Source organism: Neofelis nebulosa, chromosome 16 (assembly GCF_028018385.1).
Source record: "Neofelis nebulosa isolate mNeoNeb1 chromosome 16, mNeoNeb1.pri, whole genome shotgun sequence".
Classification (NCBI taxonomy): Eukaryota; Metazoa; Chordata; class Mammalia; order Carnivora; family Felidae; genus Neofelis; species Neofelis nebulosa.
In genome coordinates, this window is record NC_080797.1 from 38355045 (window position 1) to 38378611 (window position 23567).

At 55.8% G+C, this 23567-nt stretch overlaps 1 protein-coding gene across 1 annotated transcript; it reads right to left on the reverse strand.

The window, feature by feature from the left end:
* Positions 1–3796: 3796 nt before the first annotated feature.
* Positions 3797–10055, reverse strand: SP6 (Sp6 transcription factor). The gene is made up of 2 exons (XM_058703796.1): positions 9628–10055; positions 3797–7408 (listed from the first exon to the last, which is right to left on the reverse strand). Exon 2 carries the CDS (start codon positions 7348–7350, stop codon positions 6220–6222), a length of 1131 nt encoding a protein of 376 aa, XP_058559779.1. The 5' UTR covers positions 7351–7408; positions 9628–10055; the 3' UTR covers positions 3797–6219.
* Positions 10056–23567: the final 13512 nt, after the last annotated feature.

Consider the following 23567-nt stretch of genomic DNA (forward strand, 5'->3'; position numbering starts at 1 on the left):
CCTTCCTAGCTCGGACGGCTCACGGGCACTTCCAGCCGAGACACCATGGGGAGAGGCATCTGCAGGTGGAAAGGAACCCACGTAAAAAGAGAGGAAAGAAAAACCAGCCAGATTTGTTAGAGAGCGCGGATTACTGGGGCATCCGGAGGAAAAACCTCAGCTCGCAGCGTCCTGGTTTCAATTACAAAGGTGCAACCTAGCCGTACCTCCCCCCCAGGGCATAAGATCTGAAAGATTGTTACAGGGAAGGAGGTCTAGGGATAACTTAAGTTAATGCATTAAAAAAGAATTTTTTTTTACATTTATTGATTTTTGAGAGACAGAGCACAAATGGGGGAGGGACAGAGAGAGAAGGAGACACGGAATCCGAAGCAGGTTCCAGACTCTTGAGTTGTCAGCACAGTGCCCGACGCGGGGCTCAAACCCACAAACAGCGAGATCGTGACCTGAGCGGAAGTCTGATGCTCAACCCAGCCACCTAGGCGCCTGTAATGCATTTTTTAAATGCACATATGCTCAAAACCCATCTGACTCCCCAAAGGTAGATTCTGGCCCACAGTGCTCAAACTCACAGGAAAATAGCTTTGAAAGGAAATTTGGAAATTTCTAGTCCAAAGATTTTGCGCCTTTATATATAGTGAAACTGAAACAACAAAGGAGAAGTCTTGGCCAAGGGGGCACATACCGGTGTGGGGATTTGGACTCTGATCCCAAATGTTCTGCTTTCCAGGTCATTTTCCTCTATAATGCATCTCCATTACCAGCATTTAAGCAAACGCATCTCACCCCTTTTTGCTCTATGAAGCCCTCCAGAAATGGGGACAGGAGAGATACTGCAGATTATCTACTTCTCCCACATCCATCCTGCCAAACAGTCAGGGTTGCTGTTCAGAGCCCTGGCCACAGCATCCCAGCCTGTGGTCTCTCCTGGGATGGGAATGAAGGCACAGAGGCCATGGCTTCCCCCAGGAGGCCGACTGTGGGCAGGTGTACCAGATAAGGGTGTTGGGGGAGCTGAAATCTAAGATACTTTCTAATTGCCTGTAGGTATCTGAGGCCGATTCTGAAGAGGAAGCTGTCCCCAAGGAGGTGGGCTTCATTTTCAGAAGGGGGACTGCCACTTGTAAGATGAATCGACCTAGAAGCTGGGCTGGAGGCAGGGAAGAGCATCGCCTGGAACTCTAAACACTGGCATCTTGTCTTGAATCTGCTATGGAGCTGCAGTGGCTGTCTGGGCAGGTCACTTTATCTTTGAGGGCCTCAGTTTCCCCAGTGGCAAAATGATGGCATTGAAGTAGATCAGTGGTTCTCAGCCATGGTTTGGGGAGGGAGGGGAGGCATTAGTTTTCAACCACGTGACTCCCACAGCACAACATAATACTTTAATACTCCACTACTCAGTGTCCACAGACTGCCTGCATCAACATCACCTGAAAGCTTGTTAAAAATGCAGAATCTTGGGCCCCACCTCAAACCTACTGAATCTGAAGTATGTTAACAACACCCCTAGCACAGGGGCGCCTGGGTGGCTCAGTTGGTTAAGTGTCTGACCTCCACTTAGGTCATGACCTCAAGGTTTGTGCGTTCGAGACCTGCGTCAGGCTCTGCATTGGGATCCTCTCTCCCTCTCTCTCTACGACCCTCCCCTTCTTGCATTCTCTAAATAAATACTTTTTTTTAAAGTTATTTAAAAAAAAAAAAAAAACCACCCCTAGTGTCAAGTTTGAGAAGCGCTGCTCTAATATGTCCCTAAGGGCATAACTTGGTGGGGTGCTGGAAAATGAATCAGGGTGTCTTGAAAAACTCCATGGGTGACTCTAATATGCCCTCTACCAGGCGGAAACAGCCAGACTATTTGGATCCTGAGACTCTTCAAACCTGCACGGCTAACATGCTGAGCAGTCGGGCTCACCAGAATTAATGGAAAGTGAAGGCGTCTTCAGGTGCGCTGTCGGGGAGGGGTTGTGAGCTTGCCCTTGGACGTCATTCCAGAAGCAAACATCAAGGCTGCGTGCTGACGAACATGAGCACCCGGAGCAGCCTGCCGCAAAGCCAGCTCCACTCCTGCACTTCCCCTGCTGCCCGCGGTGGGGCAGTGTGTGTCCGCGGGACCATAGCGCAGCCCCAGGCTGCAGTTCCCAGGCGGCCTGCGGCTCGGTCACTTTCCCATTCCTGATTTCACTGGAACACCCTAGAAGGCCTGTACTCCCACCTCCCAAGACAGCAGATGGCCACTCAGAGAGGTTGCCCAAAGGGTCAGCCCACATGGTCTGACTTCCCTAATTCCTTCCCGGCCCCTCCAGGATCATCCCTGTGGGGGCACCAGATCTGAGGCATCAATGGTGGCTTTGGGCTCCCTCAGGGGGGCCAGGCCAGCCAAGCAGCATTGCTGCCGATCGGAGCCAGTGAGCAAACATCAGAGCCCCACCAAAGGCCCCCGCTAAGAATGCGGGTCAGCAGGAGGAGCTGCGAGGGGAGGAGGGGTGGCCCTGGCCCTGCCCAGACAGGCCCAGCCGGCCCCACAGCTGCCCTCCTGTCCCTGGGGGCAGCGATGGGCTAAAGGAGGAGAGGACTCACCAGGCTCCTGGGGTCTAACTTCCCCCCGCCCCCAACCTCTTGGAAGACAAAAGAAGCACCCCAAGGAGTGGGGCTGATGGGCATGAGGTCACCATCACTGGAACTTTGTGTGCCCGCCCCTCTTCCCAGGCTTCCAAATCCAGGAGCAAGAGAAAATAAACAGTTGCTCCCCCCAAAATGAGTCTGCTTCCAGCTCCACCCCCTAAATCATTCTGATACCCCGCCCCCCATATCCCAAAGTGGCCTTACACTTTGTGACTCCAGATTCTCCCCAACAAGTGATGAGAGAGGCCAGTCTGGGTACCAGATTTGGCTCCAGGAAATTGGGCTAGGGGTGGAATGGGGGAAACCGGAATCCCACTAGGGAAGATAATAATTTTGGCCAAAATGTAGGATGGGAAGGTAAAACTACACGGTAATCTGGCCTGCCCCTTTGGAGTCCCAAATCGATCCTCTGTCAACCTTCCTAGCTTTGGGACTCTGGAGTCATAAGGTGTTTGTTTCTCATTGCACATGAATTAGGCACCAGCTGCAATACCAGAAATTGGGCAGCCCGGGAAAGTGTATACAGATGGGCATTTCTGCATATCCAAGGATGCCCGATGGGTCCAGTGAGGGTGCGTTTGTGCACACTGTGGTTGTGTAACTGTGGCGGGCCCTCTAGCTGAGAGTTGCAGTAGGATCCTTCCCTCATACTTTCCAGCTGGGCGGGAGCCCATCAGATATCTTGGCTGCCTTTCATCGCCTTGTCCCTGATAGGGATCATCCTGGGTGAAGAAATCGCTGTCAGTCACCCCCGCCTCACTGACAGCCAGAGGGACTGATCACACCCCCACGGGGGCGGGGTGACGGGGCTCCAGAGGCTGGTTCTCCCTGGGAAGGCAGGGAACCAGCATTCTTGGCAGAGGAGGGGAAAGAGAGGGCTTATATGTGGAGGAAGGAAATATCTAGAACCTTCTTATCCCCCAGGGAGGGACAGTCAGCCCAGCTATCAACCCTGAGGGAGCTCCTCCTTCCTTGGGCATTAGCCACCTCCAGGGAAGGATCTGACCCTTCTTCAATCGGCTCAGCTCTGCCCCAAACAAAGGGAGGTGAGGCTGCGCAGGGCTGCAGGATCAAAGGGAAGTGTCCACCCCGCCCAGCAGCCGGCCTCGTCCTCACTGCTAAGGGACACTGAGTCAAAAAGGAAACCAGAGCTGGAAGACAAATGAAGCAATGATGTGGTTGATGACTTTATTATGGCATAAAAAACACAGGCTGTTTCTTCCTCCTCCTCCCCCCCGGCCCCAAAGTGGGTTCACAGCAGTTAAAAGAAAAAAAAATCCTACATTTCTCCTCTAGGGGGCTGCCTAGAAGGGGGGCAGACAGCCAAGCAACCTAGATCTATGAAGGAGGGGAGCAGAAGAAAACCTGTCCGAAGCCCGCACCGGCACCCTTGGAGCTCAAGGCCTCCGTAGGGGGAACATCGGTGTCCCCCTACAACCTCGAACAGCCATTCAGGAGTTCCCCATAGGATGGTCACTGGGGAAGACTGTCCTGGTGGCACCAGGAGGGGGTGGCTGGTTTCGATGGGTGGAGGAGAAAGGCATCCCACACCCACAGTGCCCTCCCTCTCTCCCCCTCTCCACCTGCCCAGGCAGCCTGCAGGCGCTCCCAGATCTCTCCTGCCCCCAACCCTCTCAGCAAGGAAAGGGACCTCTGGTTGGGGTAGCAAGAGGTAGGGAAAAGAGGGAGCAAAAAGAAAGAACATTATTCTTAAACTACCCCAGGCCCATGAGCCTCTCAGGGAGAGTCACCCTGTCCCTTTTAAGAAGGGCTCCCTTTTTTACACAAACACATATTCCTACCCAGACCCCAGACCCACTTCCCATTTAGCTCCCAGTCCTGGGGACTGGGCTCCAGCATCCCTAAGGGAGGAAGAGACGCTGTGGGCCTATGTCCTAGGACCTTGGACGGGGTGAACAAGGTGGGGTCTCTCTAGCTGGAGACCCCAGGCTCAGTAGAGAAACACACACACACGTACAAACAACATGCACACACACATGCCCTAATATTAAATAAAATACCTTTTGCTTATAACTTAAAAATCAATACACAACTAATCCTCGCATAGGGGTCTGGGTAGAGAAAGAGGGGCAAGGGGGAAGGGGAGGTCAGGGGGAATGTTATGGCCTCTACCTCTAGCCTGGGAAAGCCCGCTAGTTCCAGATCCTTCCCCCAACAGCTTCCTTCCCTTTGCCTGACTCTGGCTCTGCCCCTGCTAGGCTTTCCCCTCCCCAGTCCCCACTCCAGGATCACAATCAGGATGTATTTCTAGCATCTAAAGAAGGGGACAGGAACAGCTTCCTGGATATCACCTCAGAAGACAGACCCCTTCCACTAGGAGAACACCTCCTTCATATGCAAAGGGAGTCCCCCTGCCCAGAGTCAAAATGGGGAGAAAGGAGCCTTCTAACACACACTCTATAGGAGGGGCCAGTCTTGCAGGCAGCAGAGAAAGGAAAGGGCAGAGCAAAGAAAGACCTGGGGCTTAGTGAGCAGGTGGGCAGAGGCAGAGTCCTCCGCTCCAAGTGGGGACCACTGTAGGTCCCTGTGCTGGGACACCTTACCTACTCCCTGGTCAACCAAGTAACCCTCTTCCTCTCGTCCCTAAGGGAGAAGCAAATGATGGGTGACCTGGGATGAGGGACCTACATCAATTCTAGGGTGGGGGCTTCTGGCTGTTTTGAAAACCTACATCAGGTAACAGATGGGGAATGTGGACTATACTGAACTTTATTTTTCATAAAAACCATGAGTTAAGGACTGAATCCGAGTTAGAGAGGGAAGGGGTTAGCTCCTTCCACTGCCCCGCCAAATCCCTTTCTCTCCTTTTAGAAGGGGACTTTTTTTGCCCTCCCCCTTCCCAATCTAGCTCTCCCCTCGACCCCACAGCTCTGGCTGCAAGGCTGTCCCGGATTCTGGCCGCTTCCTCTCTTCCTTCATGGCCCCATCAGAGTGGGTTTGGAAGGGTTAACCGGGAGGCACATCAAAGGAGTTATTTCTACAGCAACAACCCTCCCAACCAGATAGAGACCGCTCCCTAAGGGGGACCCCTGCCTCCCCTACCCCACCTCAGCTCTCCCTCGGGAAACCATAGGGACAGAAGCACTAAAAAGCGGGATGAAAGGGACCCGGGCCGCAGGGCGGGTCCGGAGGCGCTTTTATGTCCCGGTTCCCAGGCGCTAAGGACGTGTCCAGACAACTACCCTCAGCGCCGGGGGCGGCCCCACTCCTCTCTGCTCCAGGGACGCGCCATCTCTTCCAGCAGGTCCCCTCCACCCTCCAGCCGCGGTAGGGGTACCCCACCCCAACCCCCGAGCCTGGGGACAGGAGCAAAATAAGGGATGAAGGGGGGGGGGGGGGGGACAGAGGGGCATGCGCAGCTCCCCCCAGCCTAGCCACTTTTCGTCCGGCCCCGAGACCAAAACACCCCTACCTAGCGCCCCGTCTCCCCGACCCGGCACCACTTTTCCTCCCCCTCAATAAATAACCACCTCCTCCTCTTCCTCAAGTCGCCCCCCAAAGGCATCAGGCCAGGAGGAAAGCTCTTCGGATGCCCCCAGGGGAGACCAATGGGGGGGGGGGCGGTACCGGAGGAGCTCAGTTGGAGGGAGCCGCGCCGCCCTCGGCCTCCCGCTTGCCTTTGCCCCCGGCGGGCTCCACCGCTCCGCTGGCCTTGCCCTCGCCCGCGGCCGCCCCGGCAGCCTCCTCCTTGGCGCCCTCGTGGGTTTTCATGTGTTTGGCCAGGTGGTCGCTGCGCATGAAGACGCGGCTGCAGACGGCACAGGGGAACTTCTTGGTGCCCGTGTGGGTCTGGAGGTGGCGCTGCAGCTCGTCGGAGCGCGTGAAGCGCTTGCCGCAGAAGAGCCAGTTGCACACGAAGGGACGGTCGCCGCTGTGCCAGCGCAGGTGCGCCTTCAGGTGCGACGTCTTCGCGTAGGCTTTCCCGCAGCCCGGGATGTGGCAATTGTGCAAATGCTTCTTCTTGCCCCCGTCGGGCCCGCACGGAGCCCCCAGTCGCTCCGCCTCCAGGCAATTGGGGCAGCGGCACACGGTCTGGCCTGAGCTGCGGGGCACTGACCGCCGGGAGCCTTTGGGCCGGGCTGCTCCGTCCAGACTGGAATCCAACCCCTGGGTCTCCGGGGCGGCCGCTTCCAAGGCCTTGGCCCCGTCGGGAGGCCCCAGGAGGTGCTGCCCTCCGGCGGCTGGGAGGAGGTGGTGCGGGTGCGGGTGGGGAGGCGGTGCGCAAAGCTGGTGGTCTCCGACGTAGCCCCCCAAGCCAGCCTGAAGCGCCCCGGGGTGGCCAGGCGAGGTGAGCGCGCCCTGAGTGTGGGGGAGGTCCATCCAGCTGGTGCCCGGATGAAGGTCCCACCAGGAGCCATCCTCAGTGCCTGGGTGAGTTGGCCGGAACCACGATTCGTAATGGTGGGACATGTCCGGCTGCAGGAGCTTGGAAAAGGGTCCCGGGGCCAAGGGACTGTCGCTTTCCAGGTCCTCGCAGGTTACCCGAGAGGAGGCCCCCGGCAGCTCATAGCCCTGTGAGAAGTCCACCTCAGGGCCCAGCGGGAGGCTCTGCAGCTCTCCAGGCTGCAGCGGGGAGGGGTAGTCCCCGGCCTCCGGGCTCGTGTGGCCCTGGTATGTTTGGAGAGGCTGCAGGTCGAGGCGCGGCGGGGAGGCGTGAGGCGCGTCCGTGTGCTGGCTGCCCAGAGAGCCGCAGACAGCGGTTAGCATTGCCGGGATCCGGGGTGGGGTGGGGAACAGGGATGGTCAGGGGCACCTCAGGTAGGACCTAAAGGAGGCAAAGAGGAGGTGAAGTGAGCAAAGTAACCAAGTCACTTTCAGTCCTAACCCAGACGGCCTCCCCGCAAACTGCTCCTCTCCCGACTGGGACTGGCCGCTGCAAAAGAGGAGCACACCTCCGAGTGGGGACTAACGACCAGTTAACAGAATTTGGGAGTGCTAGGAAGGGTTGAGGGTGTGAGGTTCTCAGCCAAGGCGGGGGAGTCTACCTTCTCCTAGCTGATCCCTCCTGTGGGGTCCAGCTCATCCTGACAGTTGGGCTGGTCCCAGGCTGGTAGGTCAGATACACCTACAGTTCCATGCTAAAACCATCCCCACCCTATCTGCCCAGACCAGCGCAAAGGGCAGTGTGGCGTTTACCTTCTGCAGCCCTGCTTCCAGCCCAAATGGAGGATCTACACCCATCTCAGCTTCCCTAGTTTAACTCAGGACACAGATGAGGAGAGGGAGGTGGTCTGTTTCTGAAACTCAAAGCTTGAGGTGACCTGATTTTCCAAAGCTCAAAGCAGGTTCTGAGATATTGGGGAAAGAGACCTCGTTCCGCCCCTGAGGCATGTCCAATGAGGAAGAGCATTTCACTGTTCTCTACCATTGCCCTCCGCTCTCTGTCCAGATGGCTCCACCAAACCCACTTCCATTCCTGGCCCCCACCCCTCTCCCTCAGGCAGGAATTCACCTCCCTGGGGTGCGGGTTCAGTGTTGATTCCCAGGGGACTTCTCCCCACCAGAGAAAGTTAAGCTTCCTCTCCTGTCCTGACCCACACAGCCACACAGCTGGCTGTCTGGCTGCTACCCGTGCCCTCCTCCAATCCGGGGGAGACCCAGATGTGAAGCTGGGAGGGGTCAGCTTCCCCAGAGAAGGGGGTCAACGAGAGAAGAGCTTACTAGCAAGCTCTGAAAAGTAAAATTGTCACCCCCTTACGGGATGCAGAGTCGAAGTGGGGACAGCGGAGGGCAACAAGGAAAGCCGGAATCACAGACACTGAGAAGAATTACCCCAAGAGATTATATAAGGGGGTGCATTCTAGGCTTGGATCGTTCTTAGGTGTTCTGCAGACAGTTCTAATATACAGACAAACTGAGAATCACTGCTTCAGGCCAACCCTCTTATTAAAAAAAAAAAAAAGAGGAAACTGAGGCAGCATTTGGAGAAATGACTTGAACAGACATTCATTTATTTGTTCAATCAACAAATGCATACTTTATGTACCTCTGTGAACCAGGTCTCTGGACTCCTGGTCTGTTACCCTTTCCCTACACCGTTGGGAACCAAAAGATACCCACCTCTCTCTTTCTTAACCACGTATCTGTGACTTGAAAGTCCTTTTTCTCTCACCACCTCTCAAAAGCCTGGGAGCCCTGGTGCCTCAGGTGTCGGGCTTGTGTGCCTGGCCTTCTCTGATGGTGGGGGAGGAGGTGCAGTGGTTTAGGGCAGGGACTTCTTCCCACAGCAGGGTTCAGCTGACCCTACCACCTTTGGCCTCTGGGACCAAAGAGGTGTCCCTGGTAGTTTTGGAGAGGGAGGGAGAGGGGGACTGGGGCGCCTACTCAGGCTCCCGCTGCCTTACCACCAAAAAGGAACAAGGGTGAAGCAGCAGGAATGGAGCCTCAGGCCCAGGCGGGGCAGCCCAGAAGGGGCTGGGCGGGAGCAGAGGCCTGGGACCCTAATAGCTTTTGGCGTCTGGGAACTGCCCCAGGGACCGGCTGGGGCGGGGGGGGGGGGGGGGGGCGCCGGGGAAGCTAACAGCCCAGGCTCCAGAGTGGCCTCTCCCGACACAGGGCCAGGGAGTCCAGTCCTGGGATGCCATGGCCTGCCTGCAAAGTTTCGGGAAGGGAGACAGCAGGGCGCGCACTCCCGGCTTCCCGCTCCCCAACGCAGGAAGCCGGGTAGAGACACCCTTCTTCCCCCTTCCGCCGCCTCCCTCTCCCGATCACCGGCGCTCAGGTGGTCAGGACTTCCGTACTCCCAGTCCTCAAGGTTCCAGTCCTCCGGTTGTCCCAGTCGCTCCAGTTTCCCCGGTCTCCAGCCTCCTCGGTCCCTCGTCTCGCCCTTCCGCCCAGGTTTCACTCGGCCGGGGCTCCAAGCCCCTCGGATTCTTTAGGACCACCTCCCCCAAGGCCACGGGAGGCTGTGGCGAGTGCGCGGCGCGTCTTTCCGAGAGGAGCCCGGGATCGCGCACCCCTGGCCGCCCAGACCCTGGCTCCTACCTGGAGGCTGCGCTCGGGCTCCGGGCACGGCTGGCTGGCGCGCTACCCACGGGCGCTCATGGGCCCCGCGCGCCGGCGGGCTCTCCGGAGGCGAGGGGCAGGAGCCGAGGACGAGCGGGGGCCGCGATCGGACCCGGCGGCGGGCGGCGGGCAGCGGGAGGCGGAGGAGGGGCGGAGGGCCAGCGGGAGGGCGGAGGGCGGGCGGGAGCCAGGGAGCGAGCGAGCGAGCGAGGCCAGCTCCGCCCGTGACTCACCCGCGCTCTCTGCCTTCATCCTCTGCCCTGCGCTCCTTTTTCCCCGAGTCCGCGGCCCCGCCCACCTCACCTGCCGCCGCCTTTAACCCTTGCGGGCTCGGCCGGACGGGAGGCCCGGCGAGGCCCGGCCGGCGGAGAGGGGGCGGGCTCGCTAACTAGGTCGCCTCCCGCCCCTCCCTCGCTCCTCCCTCGCCCCTCCAGTCCTCAGGAGGGGGTCCTGGGCGGAGCGTTCCCCAGGTTCCGAGACACGCCCCTCGGGTGGAAAACTGCCCCGGAGCCGGCTCCGGGTGGCGGGGGAAGCAGGACTCGGACCCTGGGGGCCTGGAAGAGGGGGCGGGTTCTCCGCGTGAAAAGGAGACTCCTTTGGGGCGCCGCTTGCTTCCAGGGCGCTCGATCCACCCGCCCGGCCCGGCAGCGCGGTCCGGGTACTGAGAGGAAAAGGAAACAGGACTGAGCGCCAAGGCTGTGTCCGGTCTACCTCGGGCCTAGGCCGTGAGAACTCTGGGCTGTCGCCCTCCTCCACCATTCTCTCCGCCGCTCCTCTCCACCACCACCACCCTCCCCGGGCATTTTCGCCCTGCCTTTCTGGCTTCGCCCCCTCTCCGGCCACTCGCCTTTTTGGGGTGGACTCCTCTTCTCCTCTGCCCTACTCCCCTGCTCCCCAACTTGCCCGGGTCTGCCTTCCCCTATTCGTCTCCCAGACCCCCTCAGTCCCCACTCCCCATCTCCCCTTGGGCAGCAACCCCAGCACCTCCTAAGACCACCTCTCAGGGAGCTGCTCAGCCTACATACGCCCTGCCACCCTTGCCCCCCGCGCACCCAGCCCTGAAAGCTGGCGCAGGATCCTGAATGGCCCTGGGAAGGGACACTTCTGGAAAGAATTGAGCGACTCCTTGCCACGATTCTCACCTGACTGTCTAAACCCAAGGTTCTGAAGTTTGGAGAAGGGTCTGGGATTCCTTTGAGGAAAAAAATGCACATACACAGGGCAACATTCTGGCAAAATTTCAGGGCGTTCACGGCGCCCACCGAAAAACTCTCAAGGTCCCAGTTGATCGGGATACGGAACGCCCGGTGGTTAGAGGAGTTCCTCCCTCTTCCTTGCCGGGCTGGCCTGCGCGCCCGCCCGGATAGTCCGATACTTCCTTCCCGATTGGTGATTGGTGCCTCCTCTACCCGCCGCCTTGACCTCCCGAAGCGACTCCTTTCTTGCACCGGAATTCTGATCAATTTCCATATATATATATATATATTTTTTTTTTTTTTTCTTCGTTGCGCCGTTTGGCTTTCCCTACGCGTTTTGCCATCGGCCTTTTAAATTTCGTTTTTTGTCTGTACAGTCTTATTAGGCACAGCAGCACCAAAGTTTAGGCTGATTCAATCTCACCTCTGCAGCCGCGATTCCGCCACTATTGCTTTACTAGACTCGAATTTCCGTTTGGGACACGCTCGAAGTGCCACTATAAAACGGCTAAACTGAATCCACAAGCCACTTGAAAATCAGTCTTTGTGTGCTCCCCGCCCCCTCCCCAAACACACACGTTCTTAGATTCAGAGTCAAGGTCTGATTCGTTCTGTCCATCTCCCTCTTTTCTAAGACTCAATTCGCTCATCTGGGCAACCTGAGTTCAAGTTGGGAGACTTTCCTGGGGCTTAAAGGAATTGATGTACCTAAAACACGTAGCCCCTGGGTCCCCTGGTAAGGTCGCAGAAAAGGGAAGATGTGGTTGTAATTATTAAATAAGTAGGTTCCCAGCAAATGTTCGTTGGGTTAAGGTATATTCACAAGATCTTTGGACTGGGAGTTGGTGGACCCAACTTGTAGCCCCAGCCCTGTACTTGCTGAGCTGAGCTCATGGGTTAAGTCACTCTGAGCCTCAGTTTCCTCCTCTGTTAAATGCAGGCAGAGCAGCTGCCCTGCAGAGTAAAAGACAAGCTCCTGGGGAGCCTCGGGGTGTTGCGGGATGTCAGGGATCATACTTTCCAGTCAGTCGAATTTCCTTCTTCCGGACACTCAGACCCCTGTGATGTAGAACTCTCTAGAACTGCTCTGGGTCTTTGTGGCCACTGCAACATCAACAACTCTCTATCAACATGGTTTTATCTCTTTTCACTCAGCCTGCAAATCTCTGCAATTTGGGTCTGCATCCCAGTTCACAGTCACATCCAGAAGGGAACCTGTGATTCAGGCTCCTATGTTAAGTCTGATTTTACCCATAGGCATTCTCTGCCTCCGCCTCCCTGCAGCCCGCTGGCCTTCTGGCTATTCCTGAAGCTGCTGCTCTTAAGGTGCTAACCCTCTGCTGAGGGATCTGAGTCCACCCTCCCATTTATTTATAGGCACCAGATTATCTTATCTTCCTGGCTCCTTCCATCATTCCCTGGAAAGCAACAGAGAAAGGGATCCAGCCCCTGGATAGCATACTTCCCACCCCACTTTCACCCCAGGCCCCCTTTAATCTCACCCCACCCTGACAGGCGGCCGCCTAGGGTCCCAGTCCAGTCCTCTCAGAAAAATTCAGCCATCCTGCTTTCTTGCCCTGCCTAGCTGTCTGCCTCTGACTCGGGGTGCTGTCTTTCTTCCAGGTCCCCCTCTACTTGCATTCTTCTGGTTCCAGTCCTTTCCATTTCCCACTGGCCAGACGTTTTCCTACTAAACGGTGCCCGTGGTCTGATGTCGATATGACTGCTAACAGAACCACTGCCCGGTACTCTTATGTCTTCTCAACATTGAACAATGCTGCTTACCACGTCGTCTCCCACACAGACTGAGATTTGCCCAGGAATCGGGCCACTTCTAGCCTTCTTCGTCATTCCCCCAAAGACGTAAATAGACAGATGTTGCCACAAATGTCCAGTCCTGCTACCCCTCTTCTTACACCTCATTTACGGTCAGCAATCAGCAATCATTTTGTACCCGGAGGAGCCTCACTAGTCCCCTTGGACACCATAGCTGCCGTGTCTTTATTGAGCATATACTATGCTCCAGGTGCTTCCCACAAATATCTCTAATTCTCACGGGCATGCAGCAAAGTCACTATTATTATTATTCCCATCGTGGAAACGAGGAGCCGAGGATCAAAGATGTGAAATGACCTGCCCAAGATTACAGAGCTGTTAAATGAGCCAGAGAAGGAAACTGAGTCCAGATCTGTCAGGCTCCAAAGCCATTGTTCTGCCTGCTACTCCATCTGGCCTCGCTAGGGCAGAAGTGATGGCCCAGTGAGTCCGGCTCCCCTAGATGCAGATAGTGAAGGGGGTGGCATTCTTAAACTGATCTCCCTATCAAAGCCATCCATGATCCCGACTGTAATAGGACAAACGGGTCCCATCTTGGATTGTGGGGACAAGTCACAGTTATATCTGGGGTCCTTTCTAAATCTCAGTTGTCCTTCTGTGGAGACTGACCTACGAAAGTATTAAAGCTGGTCTGCCCGTAACAATTGTCCAATGCAAGTCCTTGTTTTACTGGTAGGGAAACCGGACCCCAGAACAGGGAGGCACGTAGCTCAAAGTCACACAGAAAGTCAGAAGCAGAGCAGGGACCAAACCCCCCCCCCCCCCATCTCCTAATTCCCGATTGTTCGCTCTTCTCCACTTGCCACTCCCGCCTTCAGGCTGCACTCAGAAACCTGCTAACTAATGATCCTGGACACCAACACGTTCCTCCTATCCTTCCCTCTTCCCACCCTGCTCTCCCATGTTCCTGGGAAACTGGGCAGAGTCCAGAGCTGGGACCAAATGGTTCTCTTTCATTCATCCGTATTCATTCAGCACTTACTGAGGGCTTACCTAGGGCCAGGCACTATACGGGACACTAAATCTATTACAAATCCAACTCTCACTGGCATCCACATCTGTTTTTAGTCTAGAAGATGAACCCAGCTGAGGATAGTATATCTGTATGCTGGGGGCGGGGGGTGTACCCATCGTGCCTGTGTGTACCTTTAGGGCTTGAGTGTGGGGTGTCTGTCCTATCTCCATCATAAAGGGAGTTCCCCACAGGACATGTACAGAGGTTTCTCCCTTACTACCTCTGTGGGTCTTCTATCGTGCATGAACTTCCATGTGGTGAGCGTGTGCCTTATATGTCTATTAATATTCGCCCGTGTCTTTTCTCTCAGAATGAAGCCCTTGGTTATCTATTAACTGGTGAATCCCCGCCCCCCTTCGCCCCCAGATCTCAGCTCAGCCAAGTCCACAGACCTCCAAAGAATCCTCTTTGATTTTCCATATACAGTCCCCCAAGATAAGAGTCCCTCTTATCTCCTCCTTCCTGATTCAGAGAGAATCAAGCCTTCCAAACCCTTCTCCGCGATCCTTTTGGAGTGGAGACTTGATCCTCTTGTCCCCTGAACCGGACAGGGAACAGCCCAGCCCCTCTTACCAGTCCATGGAGCCCAGAGCTGGCAGCGGCAGTGAGGGGCAAGCGGGGGGGTGATGGGAGAACCAGGCTTTTATAAAGGAGGCGACAGCCAGAGCCAGAGGGGGAGGTGAGAGTCTCTGGCAGGGCTGTTGCCAAGTCCTCGGCCCTCTCGGAAGCTTTTAGGATAATCCAGGAAACAGTGGCCCCCCGGGCTCTCCTGGGGGGAGTGGTAGGGGGTGAGATCTGAGTCTCCGAGGTCTGCCAGGAAAGGAGGATTTCAGCTGGAAGAGGCAGCTGGGGGTGGGGGATGGGGGAACAGGACTTCCCTCCCCAGAAGTTGGACGGGCAGTGGGAGAGGGACAAAGTGGTTCTCACAGGATCAGCGGAGAGATCTGGAATGGCTGGAACTCTCCACATTACATCTCCCTCCTTCTGAGGTTTTCTCCATAGATTTGGTGGGAAAGAAGGAAGTGCCACTTTTAAGACTTGAGACGCAACTGCCCCCCCTCTCGCCCCCGCTTCAAGTCAGTCCCTCCCTGCAGAGCTCCCCATCAGGGATGGCTCTTCCAGCGGGTCTCCCCTGCCTCTGCTGGAGCCTCACCCCTCCTCCTCCTTTCCTTCACCCCCTTTTCAGATACCTCCCAACTTGGAACGCTCAGGACCTGATGTAAGCCACCTTTTGAATCTGGGATCTCTCACTGTGAAATGGGGTGGGAAGACCATCTCCCCGACTTAGGATAGGGTGGGGCAGCTTGGGATGGGCAAGAGGTCACCGAAGACTAGAGGCAGAGCCCAGCCAAGAACTTTTATAGACGGTTCAGGAATCCTGGGACTCCAGGAGAGTGAAGAGGCTGGAAAGGTGGCCTGGAAAGGGAGACGGGGCCTGGAGGTGAGTTTAGGTGGTGGCCCCACATCCCCAACGATTTACAGGAATTTAATTTTAGGGTGGTGGTAAGTTTAGGCGTGTTGGCTAACAGGCGCATGTCCTGGAGCAGAGGGGGACAAAGGACCAGGAAGGAGAAAGGAGATCAAACAGAATAAGACCGGTTTCCCCGAGTTCTCTGAAGCTAGGAATTCTGACCCACATTGGAGAGTGGCCTGGAGACTTTTCATGAGATCGCATCCCATGCTCAGCCATAGCCCAGCGCCCTTGGCCCTGAGCACAGGTGCTGCTGTGCACCCCTCTGCACATGCGCAGAACCCGGTGACCCAAGGTTGCATGCCACCTCCCCCACTGAGTCTAGCACAGGGTGAGTCAAGGAGCCTTCATCCTGAACTCTCATCCTGCCCCTCCCCCCACACTCCCAGAAATCTCTAGACTGGGGATTCCCAGTCCCTTCATTAGCTTTTCAGTAATTATCCTGTAAAGGCCCTGACAGGTCCTTCCTCTCCCCATTTTAGAGATGAGGACACTGAGGCCTTTAAGAGCACTAAAAAGCTCAGCAGAAACCCAGCCATTGGGCAGGAGAGAATAGAGTGATGGGGGACTTGGGAGGCAGAACTGCACCCCTTCCTTCAATCCTACGCTAAGTTGGGAAGACAGGGCCAGCACAACTCCCTGGGAGAATCCAGGCGTCAGGACTGTGGCAGGCTCCAGGGAGGGGCTTCCCTGTCCCTCCCCACCTTCCAGCCCAGAAAATCAGAGTGAGGGGGGGAAACAAGCTGGAGAGACCACACAGGTGGAGTAAATAATGTTAATACAGGAGCATTATCACTAGGGCATTTCCTCATGGATAAATGTCTCAAATACCAAAGGATGCCTCCAAATTATAGTTAATTACAGAGTTGATTTGCATAAATTATAAGGTGAGCATACACATTCTTTCAATCGGTTCCATATGCTTAGGTAGCAGGTCCAGTCCAAAAGATGGGAGAATCTTGGGGTGGGGGCAGTTGGGGGGGGGCGGCGAGAAAAAGACTCAGCCCTTGGCCTGGACCTGCTGGCCCACACCCCTTCTCCCAGCCTTTGGATCAGAAAGGGTGTGTGGAGACCCTGACCGTGTTTGCCGAGAGAGGGACTATTAACACGACCCAGACCCTATTTGGCAGGGGACCCCCTCTCTCCTTCTGTTCACACCTCCAAACTAAGAACAACGCGCTTTCCCACCACCAGTGGGGGGTGGGAGGGAGAGATGAGGTAGGCCAGCGGTGGGCACAAGAAGGCCTAGAGCTCTGTGCTGGGGGGTGGAACTCGGGAGTCGCCTGTGGCCTTCAGAGGGGAGGAGAGGGCTGCTGGAAGGAGCTGAAGACCAGCAGGGTAATAGCACGTCCAGGCCCCTCTTGTGCTCTCAGCTCCCCCTGGAGCCACCCCCTCCCCCAAGTGCAGTCGTTCCCAGAGCCAACCCTGGATCCCAAGTTTGATGTTGCCGCTGCCTGCACCTTCCAGGTGGCTCCTCAGAGGCTCAGACTCCCAGACTTTTGTCTCCAGCTCCTGGGCCCATTTCCTCTGCCCTCGCCTACCAGCCCCCACCGCCTCCCTCACCCACTTCTAGCTACTAAGACTCCACTTCCTCCTCCAGCTCTCTGATTTGTCCCTCCCTCACTCTGGGCCCCCATCCTCACCGGGAGGCTTGCCTCCTTCTCGTCCTTCTCCATTTTTCCCTCCTTGTCCAGCCTCCTTCCCCCAGATATCCGCCCCCTCCGTGGTCAACGTTGCTTTTCTCATCCACCAACAGCTTTCTGCTGCCCCAGCTGCTCAGCCTCCTGTCCTCAAACTTTCCTACCCTGTGCCACCCCACAATCCCTTGCTGCATGTAGTTCTCTCATTCCCCCCATATACCTGCTCCAAAGACGGAAGCTACTGGATTAGTTTGAGTAGAGAGGAGGAGGCTGAGCTGAGGTCCCCCAGGTGCCGTGGGTGAGAGTTTGTTAACCTCCGTCTTCTCATTCTAAAGTCAGCAAGAGAGAGGGGGCAATGGAGAAAGAGCCTAACATGGCTCCTGGTACTCAGTAAGTGCTTAATAAATACCTGTTGAATGAATGAATGCATGCATGCATGCATGAATGAATGAATGAATGAATGAATGAATGAATTGGAAGGTGGGCACTGGTCTGTGGAAATTCTAGGGAAGTACCAACGTGGTGAGAGGAATGACTTCTCTACTTCTCAGCTGGGTTATTTTTCAGGCCTCCTGAAAAATGGGCTTTCTTGCCACTTCTTGCCCAATAGCCTAGCTCGTCCTTTAAACCAATAACCGATTAATCATGCTGAGATGCCACTGTAGCTTGGCACTCTCCATCTCCAACACCTCTAGTGGCTCCCCAGTGCTACCTGTGACATTTGAGACCCTCCTATAGGGCCTCCATCACCTTTGCGATCTCCATTTCCATTGGTCCTTGTACAGACCCTCCAGCCTGTCCCAGCACGTCCGTCCAGCCACCCAACGCATCCAGCCTTCCTCCTTTTGCTCCAAGTATTTTCATCCCGGCTTCCCCATCTCTGCCTCAGGAAGGCATATCAGCCTTCAAGCCGCTGGCTCACAGCCTGCTTTCTCTATGAAGTCTTCTCTTCTTAGCACATCCCTTGCTTGCTCCTCTGAACTTGCCTCGTTCAGTGGCAACTAATTGCCACGTGCCCTGTTTCCATGGAGTTGTTTTTCTTATCTTTCCTACTGGTCAGTAGGCTCCTGGAGGGCAGAGACAGCCTTTTTCATGCCACCCAGCCCTCAGCCTAGCTCTTTTCTTTAAGAAGGGGGTGGCTAAGCATTGGGCTGAGTGGATTAGAAAAATGTGTCCCTGGCACCAAAGCTTCCAGAAGCATCTCAGTTGGGGAGATTAGCAGTGAGGGCGGGAGCCCAGGTCAGGTGAGAAGATACAACAGGGGCCTTGAAACCCAAAGATCCATAAAGAAAGTGAGCCCAGCTTCCCTGCCATTCATCCACTTCACACACACACACACACACACACACACACACTGCCACGCCACCCTCCCCCACCCTAGACCCTGGTTGGGGATGGAGGTAAAAGGACCCAGCAGGATGTCTAGGACATGCATACTTTGGGTGTGAGAGCCCAAGGGCTCTGCCTTGTCAGTCTGCTTGGAACAATGAATTGGAGGTTTGGGGGAAAGGGACCCAGGGCAGTGAGTGGAAGCTGGAAGAAAGAACTGGCCGGACAGCCACCATGGAGAAAAGCAGAGGCAGAAAAAGCAGAATCTCCTTTGTCCCTCTGTGGACAGTTAAAATCCTCACCAGGGTGGCAGGATCCTGATTATGTCATGCCTCAGCTCAAAAACATTCAATAGCTTCCCATTACCTTCAAGAGAAAGTCCATACCCTTCAGCCTGGAAGGTAAGCCCCATTCCCCATCTGATCTCAACCCACCTTTCCAGCCTCATCCCTCTCTCTCCCCAGGTCCCAGCCAATGAGGGGGGGGGGGGGCTTCTACTCCATCCTTATTGTCCACACATTTTTATGACACATCCTGTTCCATGTCTAAAATGCTGTTCCTCATTTCTCTGCCTGTGAGCTCCTGCTGATCCTTTGAAGGCCCACTCATATGCACCCCCTCCTCTATGAAGCCTTCTCTAGTTCTCCAAGTTCCCCTTTTCTGTGTTCCCAGAGTCCTAAAATACAGAGCACTTAGCACTGATAGGTGATATAATTGTGTGTGTGTGTGTGTGTGTGTGTGTGTCAGATTGAGACCCTTGGGAGACTGGAAATTTCTCTGGTCATTCTCTGGTCATCTTCGTACTCCGACACCCCCCCCCTGCCCCAACATCTCATACAGTGACTAGTACTGATTGTGCAGTAAATATATGTTGCACTGGATTTATTTGCATCCTTCGCCGAGGACAAGGGACTGCCAGGCCAGAGGTTGGTGGGTTCTCTGTAAATCCCTTTGTCACAGCCACCCATAGCTTGCCTTGTGTACATCAAGGTGTTGCACCAAAAGCATGCCTTGACCCTTCCCTTTTACCCGCCACTGTGCCCAGTGCCCTTTCAGGAAGCGAAGATCGAGCCAGCAGACAAGGCTCACTGAAAGTGCCCACGTCCCGCGTCTGGGCCATTCGGGCACTGCCACCAACCTGCAGCCAGGGTCAGCCAGAGAGCCTCCAGCTGGATCCCATGAGAGGGGAATTAGAGGGGATGGCTTGATATCAGGACCTGGCAGGCAAAATCGGGCGGGGAGGGGGGAGGGCGGGCAGTGCCCTGGAAAGGGGGCCGGTCTCATTGTTGTGGTCTGTCTGGGAGATTCCTCCCCTTTTTAATTTGCTTCCTGATTGAGGGGTTGGCTCTGCCTGCCCAGCTCCCCCGTCATTATCTGCTGCCGGTGGCTCAGGTGCTGGCGAGCCTGGCGTGGCCCCTAGGTTATTACCTGGAGCTCTGGGGGTGGCAGAGGCCTGCCCCTCTGGCCGGGGTGGAGGCCTGTCTGGAATTTGCCCTGATCCTACCACCCACAGGACAGCCATCCCGATGCCTAGCATAGTGGACACACTCACAGGGCAAGGGGCTGCTTTTATGGAAGACAGCTGGTTCCAGGGAGACTTCAAAATCTAGAAGAAGGTTCATCTGTAAGGCGCCTACGGTGGTGATTCGGGAACCTGAGGCAGTTAACCCCAAATCGGAGCTCTTCCCAAAGGCTAAGGAAAGGTACTAAAGTTAGACGTCAAGAAGAACTTCCCAGCCATGTTGGGAATGAGAAGGAGAGGGCAGCGAAGCTTGGTGGTTTCCACCCTGAAATCTCCCTCCTCTGCAGCGTCCAGAAAGCCAGGAGTCACAGAGGAGCAGGGGTGTCATTGACCCAAGAATCCATGGTGACCAGAACCCAGAATCTAGGAACTCCCTGTCTGTGGGCGCTCCTCACTGAGTGCCCTGGAACGTTAGACCTCAGACCTCTGGCCAGTGCCCTTGGGCACAGCCTGGAAACCTAGAGGGGAGAAACCTTGCCTCTCCCTCTCTCAGAGTCCCCAAAGCTCCTGCCCTTTGCCCCGGCTCTGATTGGGCCCGTGGGCTTCAAGGACAGGAGATAATATCAAGACAAACAGGAAGTGCCGAATTAGAGACACGAACTTTGTTGTTTTAGAGGGCGCCCAGCGCCAAGCAGTGGTGCCAGCTTGGTAGCCCTGGAGCCTGGCGTCTGCCTGCTCTCCGTGCAGCCAGCTGCCCCTTCACACCTTCACTGAGGACCAGGGTGAGAAGGCTCCCTGGAAAGGAAGGGAGTGGGGAGGCAGGGCATGGCAGGGAAGGGGTTAAACAAGCGATTCTTTTTTTCCTTCACCAGCTGAACTTTTGTAGTGTCACCTCTGATTCACACTGGGCACTTAGTCACTCATTCAGCAAATATTTTTAAATGCCTGCTCTATTCCAGGCACGTGCTCTCGACACAGCCCCCCTTCCCTCTGTAGCTAACACCCTACTCACTTAAATGTAAGCTCCGTGGGGACAGGAGTTTCTGTTCACTCCATTCCCAGTGCCTGGAATGGTGCCTGGCCCTCTATAAGGGCTTTATAAGTTTGTTGAATGGATGAATGGAAGGAAGGATAAATAGGTGGGAGGAAAGAAAGAAGGAAGGAAGAAGGAAAGAAGGAAGGAAGGAAGGAAGGAAGGAAGGGAGGAAGGAAGGAAGGAAGGGAGGAAGGGAGGGAAGGAGGGAGGGAGGGAGGGAGGAAGGAAGGAAGGAAGGAAGGAAGGAAGGAAGGAAGGAAGGAAGGAAGGAAGCCACCCTGAGAATGGGCATAGCAGGGTCCCGTGAATTTTCAGTCCCTTGGACTTCTTCTTTTTCTTTTTCTTTTTAATGTTTACCTATTTTTGAGACAGAGAGAGAAAGGGAGAGAGAGGGAGAGATTGAGCACAAGCATGAGCAGGGGAGGAGCAGAGAGAGGGAGACAGAGGATTCGAAGCAGGCTCAGTGCTGACAGCAGGGAGGCTGACGCAGGGCTCCAACTCACAAGCCATGAGACCATGACCTAAGCCAAAGTTGGACCCTTAATTGACTGAGCCACCCAGGTGCCCCCAGTCCCCTGGACTTCTTAAGGACAACATTGATGATCCACAGATACTCTCCTCCCCATCCTGGCTGCCCCCAAATGAATCTTTGAGTCTCGACACAGTAGGTGGCCGTGGTCCCTTCTCTTGCTCAGATGCCTGAGTTCTGCTTCTAGGCAGAGGAAGAGGGCTGATGGGGAAACAGAGGCAGTGCATGCAGGAAAGCCCACCAGGCCCCTCCCTGGGGATCAAGGTGCTAGTGTTCACCCAAGGCCCCACTGCTGACTACTCCCCTGGGTCCTGGGGAGCTGGCCTCTGCCCCAGCCCTCCTCCACCCTCCATGATGGTGCCAGGTAAGGCTTCGGGCATGGCAGGGGCTGAACCGAGAGCCACCCCACCTTGTTCCTGTGGCTCCATTACCACCCCCCCCATCCACACCCAAGAGGTGAGATCCTAGGGCAGCTGGCATCTGACAGCCTGGCATTGACTCCTGCCAACAGCTTGGAAGCTGCAGTAATTAGAAGGGAAGAGGGAGGGGGGGAGAGGAGAGCGAAGGCAAGCTCCAGAGAGAGAGAGAGAAACCTTCTTCTGCCTGCCTCAGGGCAAACTACTTCAAACGAATTCGTTTCGCTCTTGTGAAACTGAAGACAATTTCCTTTTCTGTCATAAAACAAATTATTGCTCATCAGGAGTGCTGGGCTAGTCTCTCTCCCCAGGGTTTGCTCCTGCTCCCATGCAGGGCCCCCAGGTGGGCAGGAAGATGGGGAGTGTCTGGGGAGGGCCCCCCCCCCCCGCACCAGCACAGGAGGGGATTCACCAGGAGGCCCCCTGAGGAGGGGTGGGGAAGAAGGTAAGATTAATGTTCCCATCAGGAGTGAAACAGGCTGTATCCCCTTCGTCAGCCTCCTCCATTGACCAGGGGAAGGGCCCAGGACCATCCACTGGCCCTAACCACCAGCACTGAAAGGGACCCGAGAGATCATCCCATCCATCACCCTGCCTCAGAGCCAGCCTGGGGGAACCTCCACCTCGTCCCTCAGTCCCTCAGGCACCTGTTCGTGGGGTGGAGGGGCGGGGACAGGAAAGGGAGGCCCAGAGAAGCTGAGGAACTTGCCAGAGATCACTCAGCAAATTAATTAATGGCAGATCCAGGATTAGAATCCAGTGGGTTCTCTTCTAGGCCATGACTGGAGGATGCCTGGGGACTTTTGTTAGCACTTTTTATGACTCTGGATTTGCTCCAGTCAGCCCAGGGCATCCAAATACTCCTATTAGGCGGTAGGGCTCAAGAAAGAGGGGACCGAACGATGGAACAGGTGCCCTCCACCCTCAACAACTGGCTCCCAAAGCAAGTCTGTGCCTTGGTAAACTCCTCCTGGGAACCTCTGGTCCTAGACCCTCCAGAGAGGCCATCAGACTTTCTCTCTTCCTGCCTGGCCCCTTTCTCTTCACTGGCCTGCAACCTGGGCCAGAGGTCAGGGAAGACACACTTCTTTTTTTTTTTTTTTTTTAACTTTTATTTATTTTTCAGACAGAGAGAGACAGCATGAACAGGGGAGGGGCAGAGAGAGAGGGAAACACAGAATCGGAAGCAGGCTCCAGGCTCTGAGCCATCAGCCCAGAGCCCGACGCGGGGCTCGAACCCGCGGACCGCGAGATCATGACCTGAGCCGAAGTCGGACGCTTAACCGACTGAGCCACCCAGGCGCCCCAGGGAAGACACACTTCTTCTTTCTGCTTCAACTCTTGCCAGTTCTTTCTCATCACCTCCCCCTGATAGTCACCCTCATCCTCTCCCTCTTTTCTTCAATCCCTGCTGTCATGTACTTTTCTGGGGTGTTTCCAGTCAGTGACGGGGTGGGGGGAGATCTAAGCCCCATCCTCTGAGAACTCCTGGCTTACCTAAGCAAGACACAACACACATGCCAGGAGAGACACTGGAAGGCTCTGGCTGAAAGAATGGGGGGGCATCGGGACTGGGGAGATGGGCCAAGGCAGGAAGGAGGAAGCGAGGCCAGGTGAGGGCTTCCTGGAGAAGGACAGAAGGAAGATGTGGGAAGGTGTTTGGAGTAGGAGATCTGAGCCGCCGCAGGACTCTTGGAGATGAAGAGGAAGATGGGCCCTGGCTGGGGAGGCATCACGGTGCCCGGGAAGGGACTGGGGCCCAGGACACAGGGTCAGGCAGGCAGCTGGGAGGGTCCAACAGCAGCAGTCGTTTCCAGTGATGTGGAAACCCAGCTTTAAGCCAGGGTGGATGGAGAAATGTTTGGGACTGGCTCCCAGACCGGAGCAGCCAGACATCTGTGGGGAGCAAAGCTTTGGGGATGGCGTCCGTCTGAGGGCGGAAGGGAGACTGGAGAAGTCACCCAGCCCACCTCTCTGCCTCCAGGCACA